At 37.2% G+C, this 23,676-nt stretch overlaps 2 protein-coding genes across 2 annotated transcripts; both read left to right on the top strand.

Moving 5' to 3' along the window:
* Positions 1 to 424: 424 nt before the first annotated feature.
* On the top strand, positions 425 to 11,591 carry LOC128366256 (carcinoembryonic antigen-related cell adhesion molecule 5-like). Its single transcript, XM_053326941.1, has 7 exons — positions 425 to 475; positions 2,430 to 2,762; positions 3,027 to 3,308; positions 4,723 to 4,989; positions 6,480 to 6,758; positions 8,726 to 8,992; positions 11,488 to 11,591. The coding sequence occupies exons 1-7, from the start codon at positions 430 to 432 to the stop codon at positions 11,589 to 11,591; spliced, it is 1,578 nt and encodes a 525-aa protein (XP_053182916.1). The 5' UTR covers positions 425 to 429.
* Positions 11,592 to 12,025: 434 nt separating this feature from the next.
* On the top strand, positions 12,026 to 23,676 carry LOC128366259 (carcinoembryonic antigen-related cell adhesion molecule 5-like). Its single transcript, XM_053326944.1, has 10 exons — positions 12,026 to 12,161; positions 14,931 to 15,260; positions 15,828 to 16,109; positions 17,477 to 17,743; positions 18,615 to 18,831; positions 20,266 to 20,327; positions 20,580 to 20,846; positions 21,824 to 21,855; positions 23,173 to 23,371; positions 23,663 to 23,676. The coding sequence occupies exons 1-10, from the start codon at positions 12,116 to 12,118 to the stop codon at positions 23,674 to 23,676; spliced, it is 1,716 nt and encodes a 571-aa protein (XP_053182919.1). The 5' UTR covers positions 12,026 to 12,115.

Here is a 23,676-nt window from a genome sequence, read left to right on the forward strand (position 1 = left end):
CCTGTGACAGGGTCATGGATGTGTGTAGGGAGCAAAAGCTAGCCCGTCTGGTCTCAATACAGAGTGAAGCAGCAGCCATTGTAAGATCACTCTGAGTAAATCACTGCATGTTTAGAGTCAAAACATTGTGCTGCTGCTTTCTGACTTTATAAAAACTGAATTCTGATACAACAAATAACTCAAATTGTTTGGCTTTTCAGTTCCACTTAGTCCATTTTATCAATGATTAACAGCACGATGATGCAGGTAAACCATTTAGAGGACGTGTGATGGGAAAACTGCAATAACACATTACTTCCTTATTATCCTTCATATACTGAGATCAACATTGTCACACTGAAACCAGCTGAGGGAAAGTTAAGGAGTTTGACTAAAAATCTTTCTCACAAATTTCTCTTTTTGGTCATACTTGAAGACACTTCAGATAAAATGGAAACAGCTGTGACTCATTTCATCCTCCTGGCAGTCATCTCAGGTGAGCTCTTATCACTTGATACAGAACATACTAAATGTTTTTCACAACCAAAGACATTTTTACACATATTGTCTCCATTTTTTAATATTATACTTGAATTTAGTTTTCATTTTAATGATGATGAAATGCTCACAGTGTTGATGTTAATAGGAAAGTTTTACATTGTCTGATTACATCTACAGTACTTTACAGACAGGCTTGATTTTAGAGCACTGTTTAGTTAGGGTGATGTTACAAAGGTTTCAGATTTGATCAAATAAGATGCCATGAGTCATGAGAGAGGGAGGGTTTTCTTTTTTTCTTTTTTCCCCCTGTTTTTTACATTAAGACATCCCTTTTTCACAATGTTTTGCTTACATAAATTGCACATTACTTTCATTAGCAAATGAAATCAACCTAATTTTGGGAGCAGATAACATAAAACACAATGTTGTTTGAGGAAGAAATGTTTTTTGCATGAAGTTCCAGATAAGTAGAAATATCTTGATGAAACATTAAAAGTATATAACTCCATCCTCTGAGTTAATAAATGTCCAAAATATAAATTTACCAGAAACACCAACATATAAAAACACATTTAAATATAAAATGAAAAAAATATATAATAAAAAGGATCTCACAAAACTCTGCTAGGTTGTTCTGTTGGATTTCACTATGAAGGGTTAGGATTAGGGCTCTGTGTAGTATCTATAGTAATCAACAACTAAACTAAACCTAATAAACTAACTACACAAAGTATAAAAGATAAAGAATAAAAGACAGAACTCAGCACAATGATTAAAAATCTCGCCGGATGATTTGCAATTACACTATCACTTCTAGACTGTCAGCACAAACACTAGAGGGCAATGCTCTTCAACGTTTGTCATGACGGCTTCAGTGGGTTTATCTCATTATAGTTGTCAACACAATACGTAGCAGGTATGTTTTCTACACTGACACTGTGACATGAGTTGTGTGACTGGTTAAAAAAGTCAGAGTTTGATGGTTGAACTTTTCTCAGCTGTACACATCTCACAAAGACTAATGGATATATTACCTTTACTTTGTTTTGTCTCTGTGGGTCTTAATGGTACGAATCTTGAATATGAGAGTTTTAAAGTCTTCCTCTCTTTCTGGTTAAAATACATGTTGTCACTGTCAGAAAAGCTGCATCAGTCTTCACTTTATGTCTGAGGTGTTGATGAAACCAGCTAAAAGTCACTGCTACAAGGCTGGTTACCGTTCACTAACTGGGTCAATTTGTGAAGTTTTAATTGTCTTGTTGTGATCTAATACTTCTATGAAAGGGCACAAACTAAATTACCCTCATTAAAATAAATGAAGAGGACATTACAGTATAAACTGCTCTGTAAAGATGTCAGCAGCTTCAGCTATGATTTCTAACAATCACATAAACATTTATACCAAACAATGATGTTAAGTTTACTGACTTGTAAAGATACACAAATCTTAAACAACCACTACTTTAAAAACAGTCTTGATTTTAGGGATGTACAAATACTTTCTTTACTTTGAATTTGTGTCTGACATGTTTTTTCAACAAGAAAAAAGTTAAGTTGAATTACAACTTTAAAAAAAACTATATAAATATGAATATGCAAATATATTGACTGTAAACTCCATCATCAGTGTATGTACACTGGATGCTTTATGTTTCTACTACAGTTAGCTACAGTTATCTCCAAATGTCACAAATTATGTTTGTTAGTACACTTGTTAAACTAAAGATTTTTGGTGATCACAGAGAAACAGATAAGAACCACTTTCTGGTATCAAACTGTGCACACAATTCAATCAATGTCCCAAAAAAAGACAAAAAGAAAAACATGATTTGACTGTATGGGGGACTTTAAGAGAGATATGTTTATTATGATGAAGTAAATTGTCCCAGTGTCTCATTTTGCAGTCCACTGATCTCAGTCCTTCTCTAACATGTAACTGTCTCCTCCAGGTTTAACCAAAGGAAGTGGTGTGTTGCCAGATGAACTGAATGCAGCTGTTGGAGGAGACGTGATGTTCACCACAACACTGACTCCACCAGAAACACCATTTCTGTTAGTAAGCTGGTGGTTTGTTTCAAACACTATAGAAACAAATATAATATCCTCCGTCACTACTTCAAACATCACTGCACCAGAGTATGAAGGCAGGTTCATCCTCTACAGATCTACTGGATCTCTGAAGCTCATGGATCTGACTCTTAATGACATTGGAAGGTACAGAGTTAGCATTACACCAGATCGAGAACTAGTGAAACAAGGATCCACTGAACTGAAGATACTTGGTGAGCAGATTTGAACAGTAGATTTAACTAACTTTAAGAGCAATAATGTAACATAATTGACATCATATGATTATATTACTCTACAGTAATTTATTTGTTTTATTTGAATTATATTAAAAGTTTCTAATGAGCCATCACCATAATGTACAGCCTAAGAAACTACCGCAGAGTTGAATCAGTGACTTAGTGACACAATGTCAACAGAAAGTTAAACTGACTTTCCCTATGAGGTGTTTACTGTAGCATTTTGTTTTTCACCCACAGAGCCAGTCTCCAATGTAAAGATAACTGCCAACAGCTCAGACTTGGTGGAGTTCAACAGCTCTGTCAGTCTGTCCTGCTCTTCTTCTGGATTCTCTCCTTCTTTCCTCTGGATGAACGGCAGCTCTGAGGTTACAGCCAGTGAGAGAGTTCAGCTCACTGATGGAGGCCGTACTCTCACTATCATCAGTGTGACCCGCTATGATCAGGGACCATACAGCTGCAGAGTGTCCAATGCTGTCAGTGGTCCTGTCAACAGTGATCCAGTAAATCTTTCCATCAACTGTGAGTTAACTTACAAGGTGCTGCTTCATCTTAATGACTTCTTATGATGCTCTTGGCTGAGTTAGGGGTGAGTCCTCAAGATTAAAAAAAAAACAAACAAACATTATTGTCTCTCACATAATAACAGAAATGTGTCTTAGGGGCTCACAAACAACATATTAACACCACTGAAAGACTCACATAAAACTACATTAAAACACTAACAACTAAATAAACAAGAGCAGGTGTGCCAAGTCACATTAAAAACTAGTGACTGTCTATTTGGACTTGTTTAAAATGAATATTACAATAAAACAACTCATTTCACAGCTGAAAAGCAAACAGTTGATGTTGTGTAGAAGTTGATAGTTTGTCCAACACAAAGCACCACAGCTGACATCACGCTAACCAGCACCATGACAGAAGTTAGTGCTAACAGCTAGCAGGCCAGCTAACAGTGAAAGGGTCAGTGTTGTACAGTATTACACATAACTGGTTACTTTGTAAAAAGTAATGCGATACTTTCCTTAATTATTCCCTGTGGAAAGTAATTAATTACTCGTTATATTATGTTTGCGTTACTCCTTAGCAACGCCTGCGATGTTGTGTAAAAATGATATATAACAACAAATAAAATAATATGAGTTGACCATCATAACACCATGTTGTATACATAATAACTGCCTCAACATAATATATAGACAACCTGTTTCTCCTCGGAGACTGATGGGGCTTAAGAGCCTCTCCACGGGGCGCTAGATGTTTCCATCCTGACATGACACCAGTCCAGATAGCTCACTACAGTTCTCCTGTTTTCAGCTGTCAGATTAACATGATGTGCAGCAGGTGAGTTTCCTACCAGCACATTAAAACTGGTGCAGGTTTCACTACCAAACTGGAGATGAGGTACAAGGCTCTTTCCATGTTGGTGCTGTCATCCATTGAATTTATACAATGTAAGCTGAAGGACGATACTAATCATCTCTCTGTAAAGGCAAATCGTGGAGACATTTTAATGGCACACCCCTACACTGAATGGCTTTATGAGGTTAAAAAAATAATAATACTACAATATAACAGTCCTGCAGCACTAACACTGTTACATTTACAATGTTCACAATGTTTACTTTCAATAATGTTTTTAATATTCTGGTGTTTCTAATATTTTAAAAGCATCTTTCAACTTAATGATATCTGGTGCAACACAACCACAAATTACTGCACTGTGTATTTAAAACATTATAAAGTTAGTGTCATTTAAATATTTCTGGGTTTTCTATTGTTTCTGTGACTTGGTGTATAGTGATGTAGTTGTGCATATTAATCAATTATGAGGCCTCACACTGTGTCAAGCTGTTTGACTCAGTTATTTCTCATGATACTAATATAATGTTTAGTTGAGTATAAATTGGTTGTTTCTGCTCTCCACATTCAGATGGCCCAGAAAACATTATTTTGAAGTTATCTCCATCTGAAGACCACTATGTGGAAGGGTCAACCATCAGACTGTCCTGCTCAGCTGTCTCCAGACCTTCTGCTCAGTTTCAGTGGTTTCTGAATGGAGGCCTGCTGTCTGATACTGGACCAGAACTCACACTGATGAATATTCAGGTGAATCAGAGTGGGGACTACAGCTGTCAGGCCTTTAACAGCAAAACTCTGAGATATCAAACATCTCAGCCTTCAGCTGTAACTGTACTGGGTAAGTATGAGTAAAATGTTTGTGTATGTTTATTTGTGTCTGTAACACCTGCTGTTAACATTGTGTTAAAGTACCATTAATACACATTTCTCTGTGATAATATGACACATCTATTTTACTGTCCTGTCAAGTTCAAGTCTGTCTCAACTGTTGCTTTCTTTTGTAAACACATAAGAAGTTAAAATACAAGTGTTTGTTTTTTCGCTCCTTTGATGCAGACCACTGTAGTTATGTAAAATGAATGAAACACTAACTACATACATTCCCACACTAGAATCTTGTTATTCAGATATAGATCTTGCAACACGTACTCTTACAGAGATAGCAAGGAGGTCTGAGAATAAAATATATTTGAGGTGGTAACAAATGCCTTGTTGCCTGACATGGTCAACAGCAAACAAATAGGTGCATCTCACAAATGTTAGTTACTGGTACACACATTTAAGATGGTTGTCAAGCTAATCACAATCAGTAAATAATAAGGAAATGATCATTCAAACTAACATTTTCATCGAGAATGAGGGCATGGTCAATTAGGCAAAATGAACTGTATGGTCCACCAACACTGGTTTAGCATCACTACTGCAATCACTAAGTATAGTGTTGTACAGAAGACCATGGGAGCAGTTTCTATCAGAATATAATAGTTAAACATGCAGAGTGTGAGGAACAGCTGAACTAGTCATCTCTGCTGTTTTTACCTTTTAATCTTAAGACAATCAAGTCTCAAACAGTCAAGTCTCATTGAAGAAAAGTACATGTCAAGTCTCAGTTCAACAGCTCTGCTACTGAACTGGAGAGTATTTATTACTTGCAGTAGATGCATATTGTCTGATTGAACAGTTGTTGTGTTTAAATATTAAACAAGTAGTAGAAGAGAGAAAACACAATTTTTAAGTAGATACAGTTATTTCTACTATGGCACTGATACTAGTCAGAGATTAACACTTTTTTCACAGTTTAGTGTAAAAGTTACTTCAAGTGTTTTCACTTCTGTGTTGAGTACAGTTTGTGTATGTCTAGTGTATAATAATTATCAAACTATAACTGAATGCTGAGCAAAATTAAATAATAATAATAAAATAATAATAACTTTATTTTGTATAGCGCCTTTCATAAAACCCAAGGTCGCTTCACAATAACAAGAAACACAGATAAAAACACACATTTAGCCGGCAAAAGCCTGCAGGAACAAGTGCCTTTTCAACAGAGATTTAAAATTGTCCAGAGTTGGTGCCTGGCGAATGTCCTGAGGGAGCGAATTCCAAAGTGTAGGAGCTACCACACTGAAAGCTCTGCTCCCGAAGGTTTGCCTTCTGGTGCGGGGGATGGGAATGATTTACTTCTGTTGTAGTTACCCCAGAGGCCAATACAATCATTATTAATACAATTAATACAAATCATGAACATCTAGTCATGAATGCTCATTGTTGTATCATTAACCTTTGTTACATTGTTGGAAGAATAAAACCAAAGTTTTTTACCCACAGAGCGAGTCTCCAATGTAAAGGTAACTGCCAGCAGCACAGACTTGTTGGAGTTTAACAGCTCTGTCAGTCTGTCCTGCTCCTCGTTTGGCTTTTCTCCTTCTTTCCTCTGGATGAACGGCAGCTCTGAGGTTACAGCCAGCGAGAGAGTTCAGCTCACTGATGGAGGCCGTACTCTCACTATAGTCAATGTGACCCGCTATGATCAGGGACCATTCAGGTGTCATGTGTTTAATCCTGTCAGTGGTGGTACCAGTGATCCAGTAGAACTCTCCATCAGCTGTGAGTTACTAACCTGCACACACAACTTCTTATCTTTGCATTAAATGCATGCTGATGAAACAAATCTTCAAAGAGGCAGCTTGATGTATATTACTGAATATAACTAAATCAGCATTTGCAGAATTACATTTTTTTTACCTATATTGTTCTATATTAGCTAACTGACATGAAGCTATTAAAAGCCATCAGACTGAGCTAAGCTGACACTAACTTTACTTTTTGCTGATGTTTGATTTTTACTCTCCGTTTGCCGCCCAGTTGGCCCTGAAAACATAATTTTGAAGCTATCACCGTCACAAGAACACCATGCAATAGGGTCAACCATTAGACTGTCCAGCTCAGCTGACTCCAGACCTTCTGCTCAGTTTCAGTGGTTTCTGAATGGAGACCTGCTGTCTGATACTGGACCAGAACTCACGCTGATGAATATTCAGATGAGTCAGAGTGGGAACTACAGCTGTCAGGCCTTTAACAGCAAAACTCTGAGATATCAAACATCTCAGCCTTCAGCTGTAACTGTACTGGGTGAGTTTCCATGAAGAGCAGTGTACACAGTGATATAATTTTTTTTTAAATAAATAAATATTGGATTCAGTCATCTGCTTGTGAGTTTGGCACTGTATATACAGTACTTGAATCAGCATTCATTCTCCAATGTTACACTCTGTATATTATAGAGTGATCTAATGTAACAGAGTGTTACATAAAGAAATATAAAGTGTCCACTGTTACAGGAGCAGCATAATGTCTGAAATATGAACAACAGTAGGGTTTCACTTCACTACACAGATGCTGATATAGATTTTCCTTGTATGACCTCCAAAGCCTGACGTTAACACTGTTCAATACAGAAATACACATGATAGATACTCAATGGTGGTGAACGTACATGTTTAGCACCCAGTTCATGGCAAGATCAAGTCTGTCACAGCAAGACAATTCTCAGGTTGTCATGAACACATAACAAGTTGGGATATAAGCAGCTCATTGTATTCTGTTCATTGTTTCCTAATTGAACTAAACTTAGCCTCCAAATAACCAACATGTACGCTGTCCTCTGTCTTATTTGTCATGTTGCTCCAGGATGTTACTACATCAAAATTTAGGTAAGTCAAATGACAAATTCATATTTTTTTCACCCACAGTGCCAGTCTTCACTGTGAAGGTAACTGCCAGCAGCACAGACTTGGTGGAGTTCATCAGCTCTGTCGGTCTGTCCTGCTCCTCATTCGGCTCTTTCCCTTCTTTCCTCTGGATGAACGGCAGCTCTGAGGTTACAGCCAGTGAGAGAGTTCAGCTCACTGATGGAAACTCCACTCTTATCATAGTCAGTGTGACCCGCTATGATCAGGGACCATTCAGGTGTCATGTGTCCAATCCTGTCAGTGATGGCACCAGTGATCCAACAAATCTTTCCATCAGCTGTGAGTTTCTAACTTGCATGTACAACTTCTTATCCTTTATTTTATTTATTTATTTATTTATTTATTTATCCACAGGGACAATGTACATCATTATATATTTTCAGAGAACTAAAAACGTAAATGCCAAGGACTGATTTCCATTGGTTGTCCCCCCTGCCAGATGTTACTGGCACAATTCCTAAAATAAAAATAAAAATTAACTACATTACACATAATATATACAACAGTCATAGCGTCACAGTATAAGTCTCCAGTGACACATTAAAATAGTATTGCACACTTCATGTTGCTTCCAGTATATTGTGCTTGTTTAAGCTTTATACCGTGTTTAATTAAAAACATGCTCGTGCAACAAAGCTTCAAAGACACAGCTTGATTCATATTATTGAATATGAATCAGTTAGGTATGGGCAATAAGGACATTTCACCACCTGCGCTTTGTTGACTGACATATGAAACTATTAAAAGCCATCAGACTGAGCTAAACTGACACTAACTTTACTTTTTGTGATGTTTGGTTTTTACTCTCCATATGCCACCCAGTTGGCCCAGAAAACATTATTTTGAACTTATCTTCATCTAAAGACCACTATGTGGAAGGGTCAACCATCAGACTGTCCTGTTCAGCTGTCTCCAGACCTTCTGCTCAGTTTCAGTGGTTTCTGAATGGAGACCTGCTGTCTGATACTGGACCAGAACTCACACTGATGAATATTCAGATGAGTCAGAGTGGGAACTACAGCTGTCAGGCCTTTAACAACAAAACTCTGAGATATCAAGCATCTCAGCCTTCAGCTATAACTGTACTGGGTAAGTTATTGTAAGAAGCTGTATACACAGTGATATTGAGGTTCCAGGGATTGAAGCGCTGGTCTTCCAGTTATCTGATGACCTGCTTTACCTCTGATCCACATCCCCTAAACTATACTGACTTCTAGTTCTGCCTATACCTCTCATCATAATTATGTGAATGCTAGCAAACTTACCAAAGATATTTATCTCTTATGTATCAACAAGTGATAGATTTGTTACAGAAAGCTGAGTTAAGAAGCACAATGCATTTAACAGGTTTTATTCTGTCAAGTGAATGCTTTGTGTTGATCCTGTAATCTACATAACCTTGATATAAACCCTCTTCAGATGAGTTTGTGTGGCTAAAATTTCAAATTGAAGTGATAATACTTTGTCTTTTGTTTCATTTCATACATTCCCAGAGAAAGCTGGAGGTCTTTCAGCTGGTGCCATCGCTGGAATAGTAATTGCATGTTTGCTGGTTGTTGGAGGAGCTTTGGGTGGAGGGTTTTACATTTATAATAAAAAGTACGTGAAAAATAATCACAATTATTTTTTTCATGTACTGATACAATTTCCCATATAAATGGTAAAAGTGACTTACTGTCTTAACTCTAACTCAGCACTAATCTAATTTATCCACATACTGAAAACTCACTAGACTATTTTTTCTCAAAATTCAAAATACAATCTTATCATGAAGCTTAGATCAAGTTGCTATGGTTACTGTTCAGAAATACATTTTAAAACCAATAATTTAACCTAACAATGTTTTATTTTTATGTTTAGAAACGACAACAAACCACAGAACACAGGTTGGTATTCATCTGATCTAATTTAATGTTTTCTAAACTCAGACTATCACAATACTGTAGCAACATAGACAAAATAAAGAATACATTAGAAATGAATATAATTATAATCATATGTGACAAAAATCTGTTTTTTCATAGAAACAGAGTTACATTTGTATGAGAACTGTTCAGCGAGATATAAGAACACAAAATAAAGGATCTTCTTTCCTTTTGAAGGTACAGTAAGTTTTTATTCTGATTCAGTGAAAAGAGAAATTTTAACTGGCATTGTGTTTTTTAATCAGTAGAAATTATAGAGATTATATAAAAAGTCTCAAAACAGCAACTCTTTGTCTTAATTAATGTCTTCATTTTGTCTTGCAGATAATTGTAGAATCATCATCATCAGCAGCATCAAGACTCCTTTATTGTTTTTTCATGGGTGGCAATGTCAGCTGATCAGTCGATCCACTGCTTTGGTCCACACTGAAATATCTCAACAGTTATTTCCACTAAAATTTGAATTTTGAATTCATGTTTCACAGAAGATGAATCCTGTTGACTTTGATGACATCCTGACTTTTTCCTCTACAACCAACATGAGTTTCATAGTTGTGGTTTTGAGTAAAACGTCTCAACTAGTGCCATGAAATCACCACACTTGTGCCCCCCAAGTTGCTGATTCCTTAACTTTTCATATAGCTCCACCATCAGGTCAAATTTATAAATGAAATAAAATACTTTGATTTATAGTAAAATGTCTGCAGCAGCCTCAGCTGTACATTATCTGTATATTTTCAAATGTCACTTCAATCTGTTTATATACCTGTGTGGTCCTTACTCTTCAACCCTGCCAGAAATACACTGTTGACATGTATCAGAAGTTCACTTACCATAGACAAAGACATGTTTCTTCCTTTTCATGATAGAAAACTATTTTAGAAATAAATGTAATCACACGCTCACATTCATTTTTGGCTGTTCATTCTCTGTCTTCCAATAGATTAAAATTATTTTTAAGTCATGATTTGTAGACAGGACTCATTTTCTGATTTCTCAACTTTTACCTGTTAAAGTAGCTGTATGTAACAAATATATTCCAAATAATCATAAAATGGCCCTAAAATGTAATCAGACATTAAGGAATCATGTTCATTTCAAACACTGATATCACTGACAGTAGTAGTCCAGCCAGAATATTCACAATTGAAAAGCTCAGTTGCAGCCCTCAAATAATGTTTATGTTGTCATTCTGTGTTTTGGCCTGATGCACCACCCACCACCTAGCTACCAATCACCATGTCAGTAGTGTTTCAGCAGCCAGGTTGCCAGTTGCCACTGAGCTGCAGCTAGGAACACTGCAGATAATGTCTGATGTTACAAAACCAAAAAAGCCTCATTATGACTCAAATACGTCATGACAATTTGAGAAAAAAAACAAGGTTATGTATAGGAGATGCCTTTGAAACATGGAGACGGTTACAGCGTCATACAGCACTCAGCTGCACCCGCTGATACGGAGGAGGAAATGCAGGATCACGTCCAACAACTGGCAACCTGCGTGAAGTAGACTCTGGCAAGGGAGGGGGCGAGGAGAAACAGCTCTCTTCAGTGTTTTGAACGTGGCCCGCAGTACCATTTCTAAACACTTGGTGTCAGAGTTACATACTTCAACTTTAAGTTTTGATGCTGACATAATTTTAATAATGTTGTATTTAGTTGAACTTGAAGTTGGTGTGTTAGAAGCAGGAACAATGGGCCAGTGTGAGGATCTGAACGACTTTGAGAAGGGCCAAATTGTGATAGCTAGACAACTGAGTTAGAGTATCTCCAAAATGACAGGTCTTGTGGGGTCTTCCAGGTATGCAGTGGTCAGTACCAACCAAAAGTGGTCCAAGGAAGGACAACTGATGCACCTGTGACAGGGTCATGGATGTGTGTAGGAATCAAAAGCTAGCCCATCTGGACTCAATACAGAGTGAAGCAGCAGCCATTGTAAGATCACTCTGAGTAAATCACTGCATGTTTAGAGTCAAAACATTGTGCTGTTGCTTTCTGACTTTATAAAAACTGAATTCTGATACAACAAATAACTCAAATTGTTTGGCTTTTCAGTTCCACTTAGTCCATTTTATCAATTATTAACAGCACGATGATGCAGGTAAACCATTTAGAGGACGTGTGATGGGAAAACTGCGATAACACATTACTTCCTTATTATCCTTCATATACTGAGATCAACATTGTCACACTGAAAACAGCTGAAGGAAAGTTAAGGAGTTTGACACAAAATCTTTCCTCTCACAAATTTCTCTTTTTGGTCATACTTGAAGACACTTCAGATAAAATGGAAACAGCTGTGACTCATTTCATCCTCCTGGCAGTCATCTCAGGTGAGCTCTTATCACTTGATACACAACATACTAAATGTTTTTCACAACCAAAGACATTTTTACACATATTGTCTCATTTTTTTAATATTATACTTGAATTTAGTTTTCATTTTACTGATGATGAAATGCTCACAGTGTTGATGTTAATAGGAAAGTTTTACATTGTCTGATTACATCTACAGTACTTTACAGACAGGCTTGATTTTAGAGCACTGTTTAGTTAGGGTGATGTTACAAAGAAAAGATTTGATCAAATAAGATGCCATGAGTCATGAGAGAGGGAGGGTTTCTTTTCTTCCTTTTTTCTGTTTTTTACATTAAGACATCCCTTTTTCACAATGTTTTGCTTACATAATTTTGGGAGCAGATAACATAAAAAACAATGTTGTTTGAGGAAGAAATGTACTAGAAATATCTTGATGAAACATTAAAAGTGTATAACTCCATTCTCTGAGTCAATAAATGTCCAAAATATAAATTTACCAGAAACACCAACATATAAAAACACATTTAAATATAAAATGAAAACAAAATATAATAAAAAGGAACACAAAAACCTCTGCATGGTAGTTCTGTTGGATTTCATTATGAAGGGTTAGGATTAGGGCTCTGTGCAGTATCTATAGTAATCAACAAATAAACTAAACCCATAGGCGGCACCAAGGAGGGGCTTGCAGGTGCTTTAGCTCCCCCTAGTGGTGGCTCAGCACCCCCGTAGCACCCCCATGAAATCAAATAAAAATTAATTAAATACAATATTTTTTTAAGACATTTTATCTTGTGCCACTTGTATCTGATTTCTGCCTAAAAAAGAATAAAATAAATTGTGTTACAAAGTATATTTCATTTTCTTGACATTAACGCGAGGTCAAAGTTGAAGTGTCAGGAGTCACGTATTTGGGCACCATTTATGTTTGGCTAGTAGCTTCATGAGTAGCTTGATGTATCGGCTGCAAAATGAAGCGTTTCCTCATCTCAAACAAAAGAAAACGGACTACTTCGCCAAAAAGTGACCCCAGAGGAAAGACCGATAACATACCGGACCAACCTCTCGACAGCAACAACAACTTTGTGGAATCCGACGGCACCGCCGCGATATCAGATGGCCCTACTCGTCCTCCTAGCTTGGAGCCCGCGGCCGCGGCTACGGTTACTGATGTGGCAGAGTTGCATCAAGTCCGACGTCTTCTCGAAAGGAAATCACAACAGGGACACTCTGTTACTACCACTTTGGAACTGTTAACACTCATGGCACCATACAAGGATGCGTTTATAGACTTGTACAAACTCCTCTGTATATCCCTGACGCTTCCTGTTACATCTGCTTCCTGTGAGCGATCTTTCTCCTGTCTCCGCCGTTTAAAAAACTATCTGAGGAGCACTAGCGGAGATGCTCGAAGCAGTAACCTTGGACTTTTGGCTATCAACATTAAAAGGGCACGAGCCCTGAACGTCGATAAGATTATCGACGCATTTGCCCTCAGCCATAACAACCGTCGCATAGTACTCCTGTAAATGAAAGTGTTTTTTTATTTTATTCCCATGGCGATGGGTTGCCTGTTGTGAATGATTGTAAGGATGTCATGTATTGGGTTTACATTTCAAGAAAGTTTAGGTTTTTATCCCTCGTGGTTTTAACCATTTATTGATGGACCCATATGGTTGTGTTCCCACTGTCCTGCAGCTGTGTTTTGAGATAGTGGTCTCATTAATGCCTCATTCTACGTGTTCTGTTACATGTTTAAAAAATACGAGTTACTTTTTCATGTGCATGTCAAATGCCTTTGGATAATTTCATAAAACTGAGTTTTATTCCCATGATCTGACAGTGGTAAAATAAATGTTTGGATGTGTGGATGAAAAATGCCTTCAGATTTTTCATTTTAGTTTAACATCTAATTCTCATTTGATGGTGGCTGACAATTTTTCAATATAAAGATAATGTAATTGAAATCCTGTTGTTTCTCAATTTGTGTATAAAAACACTTTAAAAACAATATTAACGTTGCATATCCACTACTGTTTATGTGTGTGAACTGCAAATACTGTATTTCTAGGAGCACCCCCAGTCAATATTGGAGCACACCCATAGCACCTGCAGTCAAATTTTTCTGGTGCCGCCACTGACTAAACCTAATAAACTAACTACACTAAGTATAAAAGATAAAGAATAAAAGACAGAACACAGCACAATGATTTGCAGTTACACTGAACTATCACTTCTAGACTGCCAACTCAAGCACTAGAGGGCAATGCTCTACAACCTTTGTCATGACGGCTTCAGTGGGTTTATCTCATTATAGTTGGTAACACAATACGTAGCAGGTATGTTTTCTACACCGACACTGAGACAGACAGAGTTTGGTGGTTGAACTTTTCTCAGCTGTACACATCTCACAAAGACCAATGGATATATTACCTTTACTTTGTTTTGTCTCTGTGGATCTTACAGGTAAGGATCTTGAATATGAGAGTTTTAAAGTCTTCCTCTCTTTCTGGTTAAAATACATGTTGTCACTGTTTGTTAGTACACTTGTTAAACTAAAGATTTTTGGTGATCACAGAGAAACAGATAAGAACCACTTTCTGGTATCAAACTGTGAACACAATTCAATCAATGTCCAAAAAAGACAAAAAGAAAAACATGATTTGACTGTTTAGTGGACTTTAAGAGAGATATGTTTATTATGATAAAGTAAATTGTCCCAGTGTCTCATTTTGCAGTCCACTGATCTCAGTCCTTCTCTAACATGTAACTGTCTCCTCCAGGTGTAACCAAAGGAAGTGGTGTGTTGCCAGATGAACTGAATGCAGCTGTTGGAGGTGAAGTGATGTTCACGACAACAGTGACTCCACCAGAAACACCATTTCTGGTAGTGATCTGGAGTTGTTTTATAAACAGTGTAGACACAACTGTAATAACCTCCAGTTCTTCAGACATCACTGCACCAGAGTATGAAGGCAGGATCATCCTCGACAGATCTACTGGATCTCTGAAGCTCATGGATCTGACTCTTAATGACATTGGAGTGTACAGCGTTACTATTATACCAGATGGAGGACAAACGACATCAGGATCCACTGAACTGAAGATACTCGGTGAGCAGATGTTTCACATGAACGGCAGTTTTAAATGTTAGATGTAGAAAATAAATAACAAAAGAAATTAACTTTAAGACCAATAATGTAACAGAATTGACATCATATGATTACATTATATGATTTATTTAATCTGTGAACATTTTGTTGACAGTTTTCAACTACTAGTAAAATTAAAATCGTTGCTTCATGCCTGAAATATGAATAAAAAGTTGCACATTACACATTACAGGTTTTTCCTGATATACAAGACAGGAGTTTATTTTATAAATTCATGTAGTTGAATGTAATCTAATACAACTGTCATTCAATAAAGTCTTTCATTATGTGCTAATTAAATGTATCTTTTGTCGAGACTGTGTCAGCGTCGAGTTTATTCAACTCTACAGTAATTTATTTGTATTATTTGAATTATATTAAAAGTTTCTAATGAGCCATCATCATAATGTACAGCCTAAGAAACTACCACAGAGTTGAATCAGTGACTTAGTGACACAATGTCAACAGAAAGTTAAACTGATTTTCTCTATGAGGTGTTTACTGTAGTATTTTGTTTTTCACCCACAGAGCCAGTCTCCAATGTAAAGATAACTGCCAACAGCTCAGACTTGGTGGAGTTCAACAGCTCTGTCAGTCTGTCCTGCTCTTCTTCTGGATCCTCTCCTTCTTTCCTCTGGATGAACGGCAGCTCTGAGGTTACAGCCAGTGAGAGAGTTCAGTTCACTAATGGAGGCCGTACTCTCACTATCATCAGTGTGACCCGCTATGATCAGGGACCATACAGCTGCAGAGTGTCCAATGCTGTCAGTGGTCCTGTCAACAGTGATCCAGTAAATCTTTCCATCAGCTGTGAGTTACTAACTTACAAGGTGCTGCTTCATTTTAATGACTTCTTATGATGCTCTTGGCTGTTTTGAATGATGTATTATGCAGACTAAACTGATCAGACACTGAGTTAGGGGTGAGCAATATGGCAAAAAGGCAGGATCATGTTATTACTTATTATTTTGCAAGAGTGCTCAAGATAAAAAAACAAAAAAAAAACATTATTGTCTATCACATAATAACAGAAATTTATCTTAGGAGCTCGCAAACAACATATTAACACCACTGAAAGACTCACATAAAACTACATTAAAGCTCAAACAACTAAATAAACAAGAGCAGGTGTGCCAAGCCACATTAAAAACTAGTGACAGTCTATTTGGACTTGTTTAAAATGAATATTACAGTAAAACTAATTTCACAGCAGAAAAGCAAAAAGTTGATGTTGTGTAGAAGTTGATAGTTTGTCCAACACAAAACACCACAGCTGACATCACGCTAACCAGCATCATGACAGAAGTTAGTGCTAACAGCTAGCAGGCCAGCTAACAGTGAAAGGGTCAGTATTGGGGTCGTTACTCAAAAAATGTAATGCATTACACATTACTGGCTACTATAGAAAAAAGTAATGCATTACATTACTTAATTATTCCCTGTGGAAAGTAATTAATTACTCGTTATATTACGTTTGCGTTACCCCTTAGCAACGCCTGTGATGTTATAATAATAATAATATAATATAACAACAAATAAAATAATATGAGTCTTGGCCATCATAACACCATGTTGTATAAACAACATAATATATAGACAACCTGTTTCTCCTTGGAGACTGATGGGGCTTAAGAGACTCTCCACGGGGGCACTAGATGTTTCTATCCTGACATAACACCGGTCCAGATAGCTCACTACAGTTTTCCTGTCTGATCACGGCCGTCCGTTCACAATTATCATTACTTTGCTGAGTTTGTTTCTGAAAGACGGAGATTAAAGAGAAACACAGAGGCAATATAGTAGCAGCACTAACACTATTAAATTTACAATGTTCACAATGTTTACTTTCAATAATGTTTTTAATATTTTAAACGCAGCTTTCAACTTAATGATATCTGGTGCAACACAACCACAAATTACAGCACTGTGTATTTAAAACATTATACAGTTAGTGTCATTTAAATATGTCTTATTGTTGTCACAGAGATGTTCTGTTGCATTACATAGTTCTGGGTTTTCTATTGTTTCTGTGACTCGGTGTATAGTAATGCAGTTCTGCATATTAATAAATTAGGAGGCCTCACACGATGTCAAGCTGTTTGACTCAATTATTTCTCATGATACTAATATAATGTTTAGTTGATTATACATTGGCTGTTTCTACTCCCCACATTCAGATGGCCCAGAAAACATTATTTTGAAGTTATCTCCATCTGAAGACCACTATGTGGAAGGGTCAACCATCAGACTGTCCTGCTCAGCTGTCTCCAGACCTTCTGCTCAGTTTCAGTGGTTTCTGAATGGAGGCCTGCTGTCTGATACTGGACCAGAACTCACACTGATGAATATTCAGATGAGTCAGAGTGGGGACTACAGCTGTCAGGCCTTTAACAGCAAAACTCTGAGATATCAAACATCTCAGCCTTCAGCTGTAACTGTACTGGGTAAGTTTAACTGTCCTGTCAAGTTCAAGTCAAGCCCCAGGTCTGTCTCAACTGTTGCTTTCCCACATAACATGTTTTATTGTTCCTTTGATGCAGACCATTGCAATGACATACAGTTAATTGAACACTAATAACATCTGTACATACATATTATTTGTTATTCAAATTTAAGACGGTTGTCAAACTAATCACAATCACTAAATGTTAAGGAGAATGTAGGCATGGTCAGTTAATTGGCAAAATTAACTGTATGGTCCACCAACACTGGTTAAGCATTTAATTTCTGCTAGCACTAAGTATAGTGTTGTACAGAAGGCCATGGGAGCAGTTTCTATTAGAATATAAAAGTTAAACATGCAGAGTGTGAGGAACAGCTGAACTAGTCCTCTCTGCTGTTTTTACTATCAATATTAAGACATTCAAGTCTCAAATAGTAAAGTCTCAATTCAACAGCTCTGATAAAAGCCTAGAGAGTATTTATTTGCACTAGATGCATAATGTCTGATCATACAGTTGTTGTGTTTAAATATTAACAAGTAGTAGAAGAGGAGAAATACAATCTTTAAGTAGATACAGTTATTTCTACTATGGCACTGATACCAGTCAGAGATTAACACTTTTTTCATAGTGTAGTGTAAAAGTTACTTCAAGTGTTTTCACTTCTGTGTTGAGTACAGTTTGTGTATGTCTAGTGTATTGTAATTATCAAACTATAACTGAATGCTAAGCAAAATTAAATGATTTACTTCTGTTGTAGTTGCCCCAGAGGCTAATACAAATCATGAAAATCTAGTCATGAATGCTCATTGTTGTATCATTAGCCTTTGTTACATTGTGGCAAGAATAAAACTAAAGTGTTTTTCACCCACAGAGCGTGTCTCCAATGTGAAGGTAACTGCCAGCAGCACAGAGTTAATTGAGTTTAACAGCTCTGTCAGTCTGTCCTGCTCCTCGTTTGGCTTTTCTCCTTCTTTCCTCTGGATGAACGGCAGCTCTGAGGTTACAGCCAGTGAGAGAGTTCAGCTCACTGATGGAGGCCGTACTCTCACTATAGTCAATGTGACCCGCTATGATCAGGGACCATTCAGGTGTCATGTGTCCAATTTTTTCAGTGATGACACCAGTGATCCAGTAGAAATCTCCATCAGCTGTGAGTTTCTAACCTGCACACACAACTTCTTATCTTTGCATTAAATGCATGCTGATGGTACAAATCTTCAAAGAGGCAGCTTGATGTATATTACTAAATATAACTAAATCAGCATTTGCAGAATTACATTTTTATTACCTATATTGTTCTATATTAGCTAACTCACATGAAGCTATTAAAAGTCATCAGAATGAGCTAAGCTGACACTAACTTTATTTTTTGCTGATGTTTGATTTTTACTCTCCGTATGCTGCCCAGTTGGCCCTGAGAACATCATTTTGAAGATATCACCGTCACAAGAACACCATGCAATAGGGTCAACTATAAGACTGTCCTGCTCAGCTGTCTCCGAACCTTCTGCTCAGTTTCAGTGGTTTCTGAATGGAGACCTGCTGTCAGATACTGGACCAGAACTCACACTGATGAATATTCAGATGAGTCAGAGTGGGGACTACAGCTGTCAGGCCTTTAACAGCAAAACTCTGAGATATCAAACATCTCAGCCTTCAGCTATAACTGTACTGGGTAAGTTTCCATGAGAAGCAGTGTACACAGTGATATAGTGATATATATATATTTTTTTAATGAATAAATATTGGATTCAGTCATCTGATTGTGAGTTTGGCACTGTATATACAGTACTTGAATCAGCATTCATTCTCCAATGTTACACTCTGTATATTATAGAGTGATCTCATGTAACCGAGTGTTACATAAAGAAATATGAAGTGTCCACTGTTACAGGAGCAGCATAATGTCTGAGATATGAACAACAGTAGGGTTTCACTTCACTACACAGATGCTGACAAATTTTTTTTTTCCTTGTATGACCTCCAAAGCCTGACGTTAACACTGTTCAATACAGAAATACACATGATAGATACTCAATGGTGGTGAACGTACATGTTTATCACCCAGTTCATGGCAAGATCAAGTCTGTCACAGCAAGACAATTCTCAGGTTATCATGACCAAATAACAAGTTGGGATATGAACTATATTTATAAACTTGGCTGCCCAATAACCACCATGTACACTGTCCTCTGTCTTATTTGTCATGTTGCTCCAGGATGTTATTACATCAAAATTTAGGTAAGTCAAATGACAAATACATATTGTTGCAAATATAAACATTTATTGTTTTTTTCACCCACAGTGCCAGTCTTCACTGTGAAGGTAACTGCCAGCAGCACAGATTTGGTGGAGTTCAGCAGCTCTGTCGGTCTGTCCTGCTCCTCATTCGGCTCTTTCCCTTCTTTCCTCTGGATGAACGGCAGCTCTGAGGTTACAGCCAGTGAGAGAGTTCAGCTCACTGATGGAAACTCCACTCTTATCATAACCAATGTGACCCGCTATGATCAGGGACCATTCAGATGTCATGTGTCCAATCCTGTCAGTGATGGCACCAGCGATCCAGTAGAAATCTCCATCAGCTGTGAGTTACTAATCTGCATGCGCAACTTATTATCCTTTAATTAAATAAGTGCGAGTGCAACAAAGCTTCAAAGACACAGCTTGATTCATATTATTGAATATGAATCAGTTAAGGATGGGCATTAATGACATTTCATCACCTGCGCTTTGTTGACTGACGTATGAAACTATTAAAAGCCATCAGACTGAGCTAAACTGACACTAACTTTACCTTTTGCCAATGATTGATTTCCCCCCTATATATACCTCCCAGTTGGCCCAGAAAACATCATTTTGAAGTTATCTCCATCTGAAGACCACTATGTGGAAGGGTCAACCATCAGACTGTCCTGCTCAGCTGTCTCCAGACCTTCTGCTCAGTTTCAGTGGTTTCTGAATGGAGACCTGCTGTCTGATACTGGACCAGAACTCACACTGATGAATATTGAGGGGAGTCAGAGTGGGGACTACAGCTGTCAGGCCTTTAACAACAAAACTCTGAGATATCAAACATCTCAGCCTTCAGCTATAACTGTACTGGGTAAGTTGTTGTAAGAAGCTGTATACATGGTGATATCGAGGTTCCAGGGATTGAAGCGCTGGTATTCCAGTTAGTGGACGACCTGCTTTACCTCCGATCCTCATCCCCCAAACTATACTGACTTCTAGTTCTGCCTATACTTCTCATGATAATCAAGTGAATGCTAACAAACTTACCAAAGATATTGATCTCTTCTGTATCAACAAGTGATAGATTTGTTACAGAAAGCTGAGTTAAGAAGCACAATGCATTCAACAGATTTTATTCCGTCAGGTGAATGCTTTGTGTTGATCCTGTAATCTACGTAACCTTGTTATATTTCCATTTATATGTACTAACAATTACTATTTTTCCATGATATGAACCCTCTTCAGATGAGTTTGTGTGGCTAAAATAGCAAATTGAAGTGATAATACTTGTCTTTTGTTGCATTTCATACATTCACAGAGAAAGCTGGAGGTCTTTCAGCTGGTGCCATCGCTGGAATAGTAATTGCATGTTTGCTGGTTGTTGGAGGAGCGTTGGGTGGAGGGTTTTACATTTATAATAAAAAGTAAGTGAATAATAATCACAATTATTTTTTCATGTACTGATACAATTTCCCTCATGAATGGTAAAAATGACTTACTGTCTTAACTCTAACTCAGCACTAATCTAATTTATCCACATACTGAAAACTCACTAGACTATTTTTTCTCAAAATTCAAAATACAATCTTATCATGAAGCTTAGATCAAGTTGCTATGGTTACTGTTCAGAAATATATTTTAAAACCAATAATTTAACCTAACAATGTTTTATTTTTATGTTTAGAAATGACAACAAGCCACAGAACACAGGTTGGTATTCATCTGATCTAATTTAATGTTTTCTAAACTCAGACTATCACAATACTGTAGAAACATAGACAAAATAAAGAATACATTAGAAATTAACATAATTATAATCATATGTGACAAAAATCTGTTTTTTCATAGAAACAGAGTTAAATGTGTATGAGAACTGTTCGGTGACATATGAGAACACAAAATAAAGGATCTTCTTTCCTTTTGAAGGTAAAGTAAGTTTTTATTCTGATTCAGTGAAAAGAGACATTTTAACTGGCATTGTGTTTTTTAATCAGTAGAAATTATAGAGATTATATAAAAAGTCAATCAAAACAGCAACTCTTTGTCTTAATCAATGTGTTCATTTTGTCTTGCAGATAATCATCATCAGCAGCATCAAGACTCCTTTATTGTGTTTTATGGGTGACATCCTGACTTTTTCCTCTACAACCAACATGAGTTTCATATTTGTGGTTTTGAGTAAAATATCTCAACTAGTGCCATGAAATCACCACACTTGTGTCCCCCAATTTGTTGATCCCTTAACTTTTCATATAGCGCCACCATCAGGTCAAATTTATAAATGAAATAAATTACTTTGATTTATGGTAAAATACCTGCAGCAGTCTCAGCTGTGCAGTGAGTCAAAACACTTAGTTTAGCTTGTGAACAAGCTGTGGCCAACATTATACCTGCTGCTGTAAATCAGCATGTCAGCATTGTCTTTGTAAATATGTAAACATGTATATGATGTAAGTTATTTAGCTCAAAGCAGCACTGAGTCTACAGAGCTGCTAGCTGTAGACTCTAAAAGTGGATTCACGTCACAGTGAAAAAACAAGATGATGAGCTGATGGACTGACTTATGAAAACCTACAAGCTACAATTCTGGTGTGTGTGTGTGTGTGTGTGTGTGTGTGTGTGTGTGTGTGTGTGTGTGTGTGTGTGTGTGTAGGTGTGTGTGTGTGTGTGTGTGTGTGTGTGTGTGTTTAATAGTTTATTTTTAAATAAGCAAATATATTGTCTGTTCAGGAAATTCAAAAACAGAGGTCATTAATTTTCCTCCATCTTTCAGTTCAATCAGTGGTGAACAGTGATGAAGGATCACCACAACTCAGGTTAAAAGTCAACACATTGAAAAGTTCATCAAATGAATATGCATAATAATGGACATGGCAGGCACAAAAGATGCTTTTCAGTGATATGTAATGTATGTAAATACACAGCAGAAAAGTGCACTGATCACATCAGTTTGCAGACTAGACATCTATTCAGCTGCAGCACATTAAAAAGCAGGTTAACATACCTGCACATATCACTTCTATGTGGTTAGATGTTGGTGTGGTCCTTACCCTTCAGCATTGCTAAAAACAGTCTGCCCATAACTTGTGGCAACTTGTTCATTTCTGTCACACCGCGGTGAGGTTTGTCTTGTCCTGGGGTTTTTGTCTCGTGACTTCCTGTTTTATTTTAAAAAATTAACTCTCCTCTCGTTTCAGGTCACTTGCTCTTCCTCATGTGTCACCGGTCCTGTTGTCTTCCCTGATTCCCGATCGTGTCCACCTGTTCCCCATTACCCTCATGTGTTTTATACTCTGCGTCTTCCCTTGTCTTGTGCCAGAGTGTCTCGTTCTGTCGTGCACCCCAGCCAGTCTCCACAGTCCATGTTGTTCCTCAGCCTTGTAATTCTAATGTCACGTAAGCCTGTGTTCTTTGCTTCCTTGCGAGTGATCTTTTGTTTGTATTTTTTCATAGATAAAGCGTAGTAGTCAGTTAAGTTTCTTAGAGTTTTTTTCTGTTTTATTTTTCCTTTTGCGTACGGAGTTGGATTCCTCTTTGAGTGTTTTGTTTCCTAGTTGTGGCTTTTCGTTTACCTCCTAGTGGAGTGATTTTCTGTTTTTGTCCTTTATTTTTTTTAGGCTTTTTCCCTCCTTGTTTAGGAGTGGTTTTGTTTATTAGATTTCCTCCCTGTTTATTGTTTCTCCTTAGATTTCCTGCCTTGA

Source organism: Scomber japonicus, chromosome 10 (assembly GCF_027409825.1).
Source record: "Scomber japonicus isolate fScoJap1 chromosome 10, fScoJap1.pri, whole genome shotgun sequence".
Classification (NCBI taxonomy): Eukaryota; Metazoa; Chordata; class Actinopteri; order Scombriformes; family Scombridae; genus Scomber; species Scomber japonicus.

Excerpts from the sequence above, each read along its gene's own strand:
- LOC128366256 (XM_053326941.1), top strand. The coding sequence starts at position 430 with ATGGAAACAGCTGTGACTCATTTCATCCTCCTGGCAGTCATCTCAG. Across the intron at positions 2,763-3,026 it reads CACTGAACTGAAGATACTTG|AGCCAGTCTCCAATGTAAAG; the intron begins GTGAGCAGATTT and ends TTTCACCCACAG. Across the intron at positions 8,993-11,487 it reads TTCAGCTATAACTGTACTGG|TTGAACTTGAAGTTGGTGTG; the intron begins GTAAGTTATTGT and ends TGTTGTATTTAG.
- LOC128366259 (XM_053326944.1), top strand. The coding sequence starts at position 12,116 with ATGGAAACAGCTGTGACTCATTTCATCCTCCTGGCAGTCATCTCAG. Across the intron at positions 20,328-20,579 it reads AGTAGAAATCTCCATCAGCT|TTGGCCCAGAAAACATCATT; the intron begins GTGAGTTACTAA and ends TATACCTCCCAG. Across the intron at positions 20,847-21,823 it reads TTCAGCTATAACTGTACTGG|AAACAGAGTTAAATGTGTAT; the intron begins GTAAGTTGTTGT and ends GTTTTTTCATAG.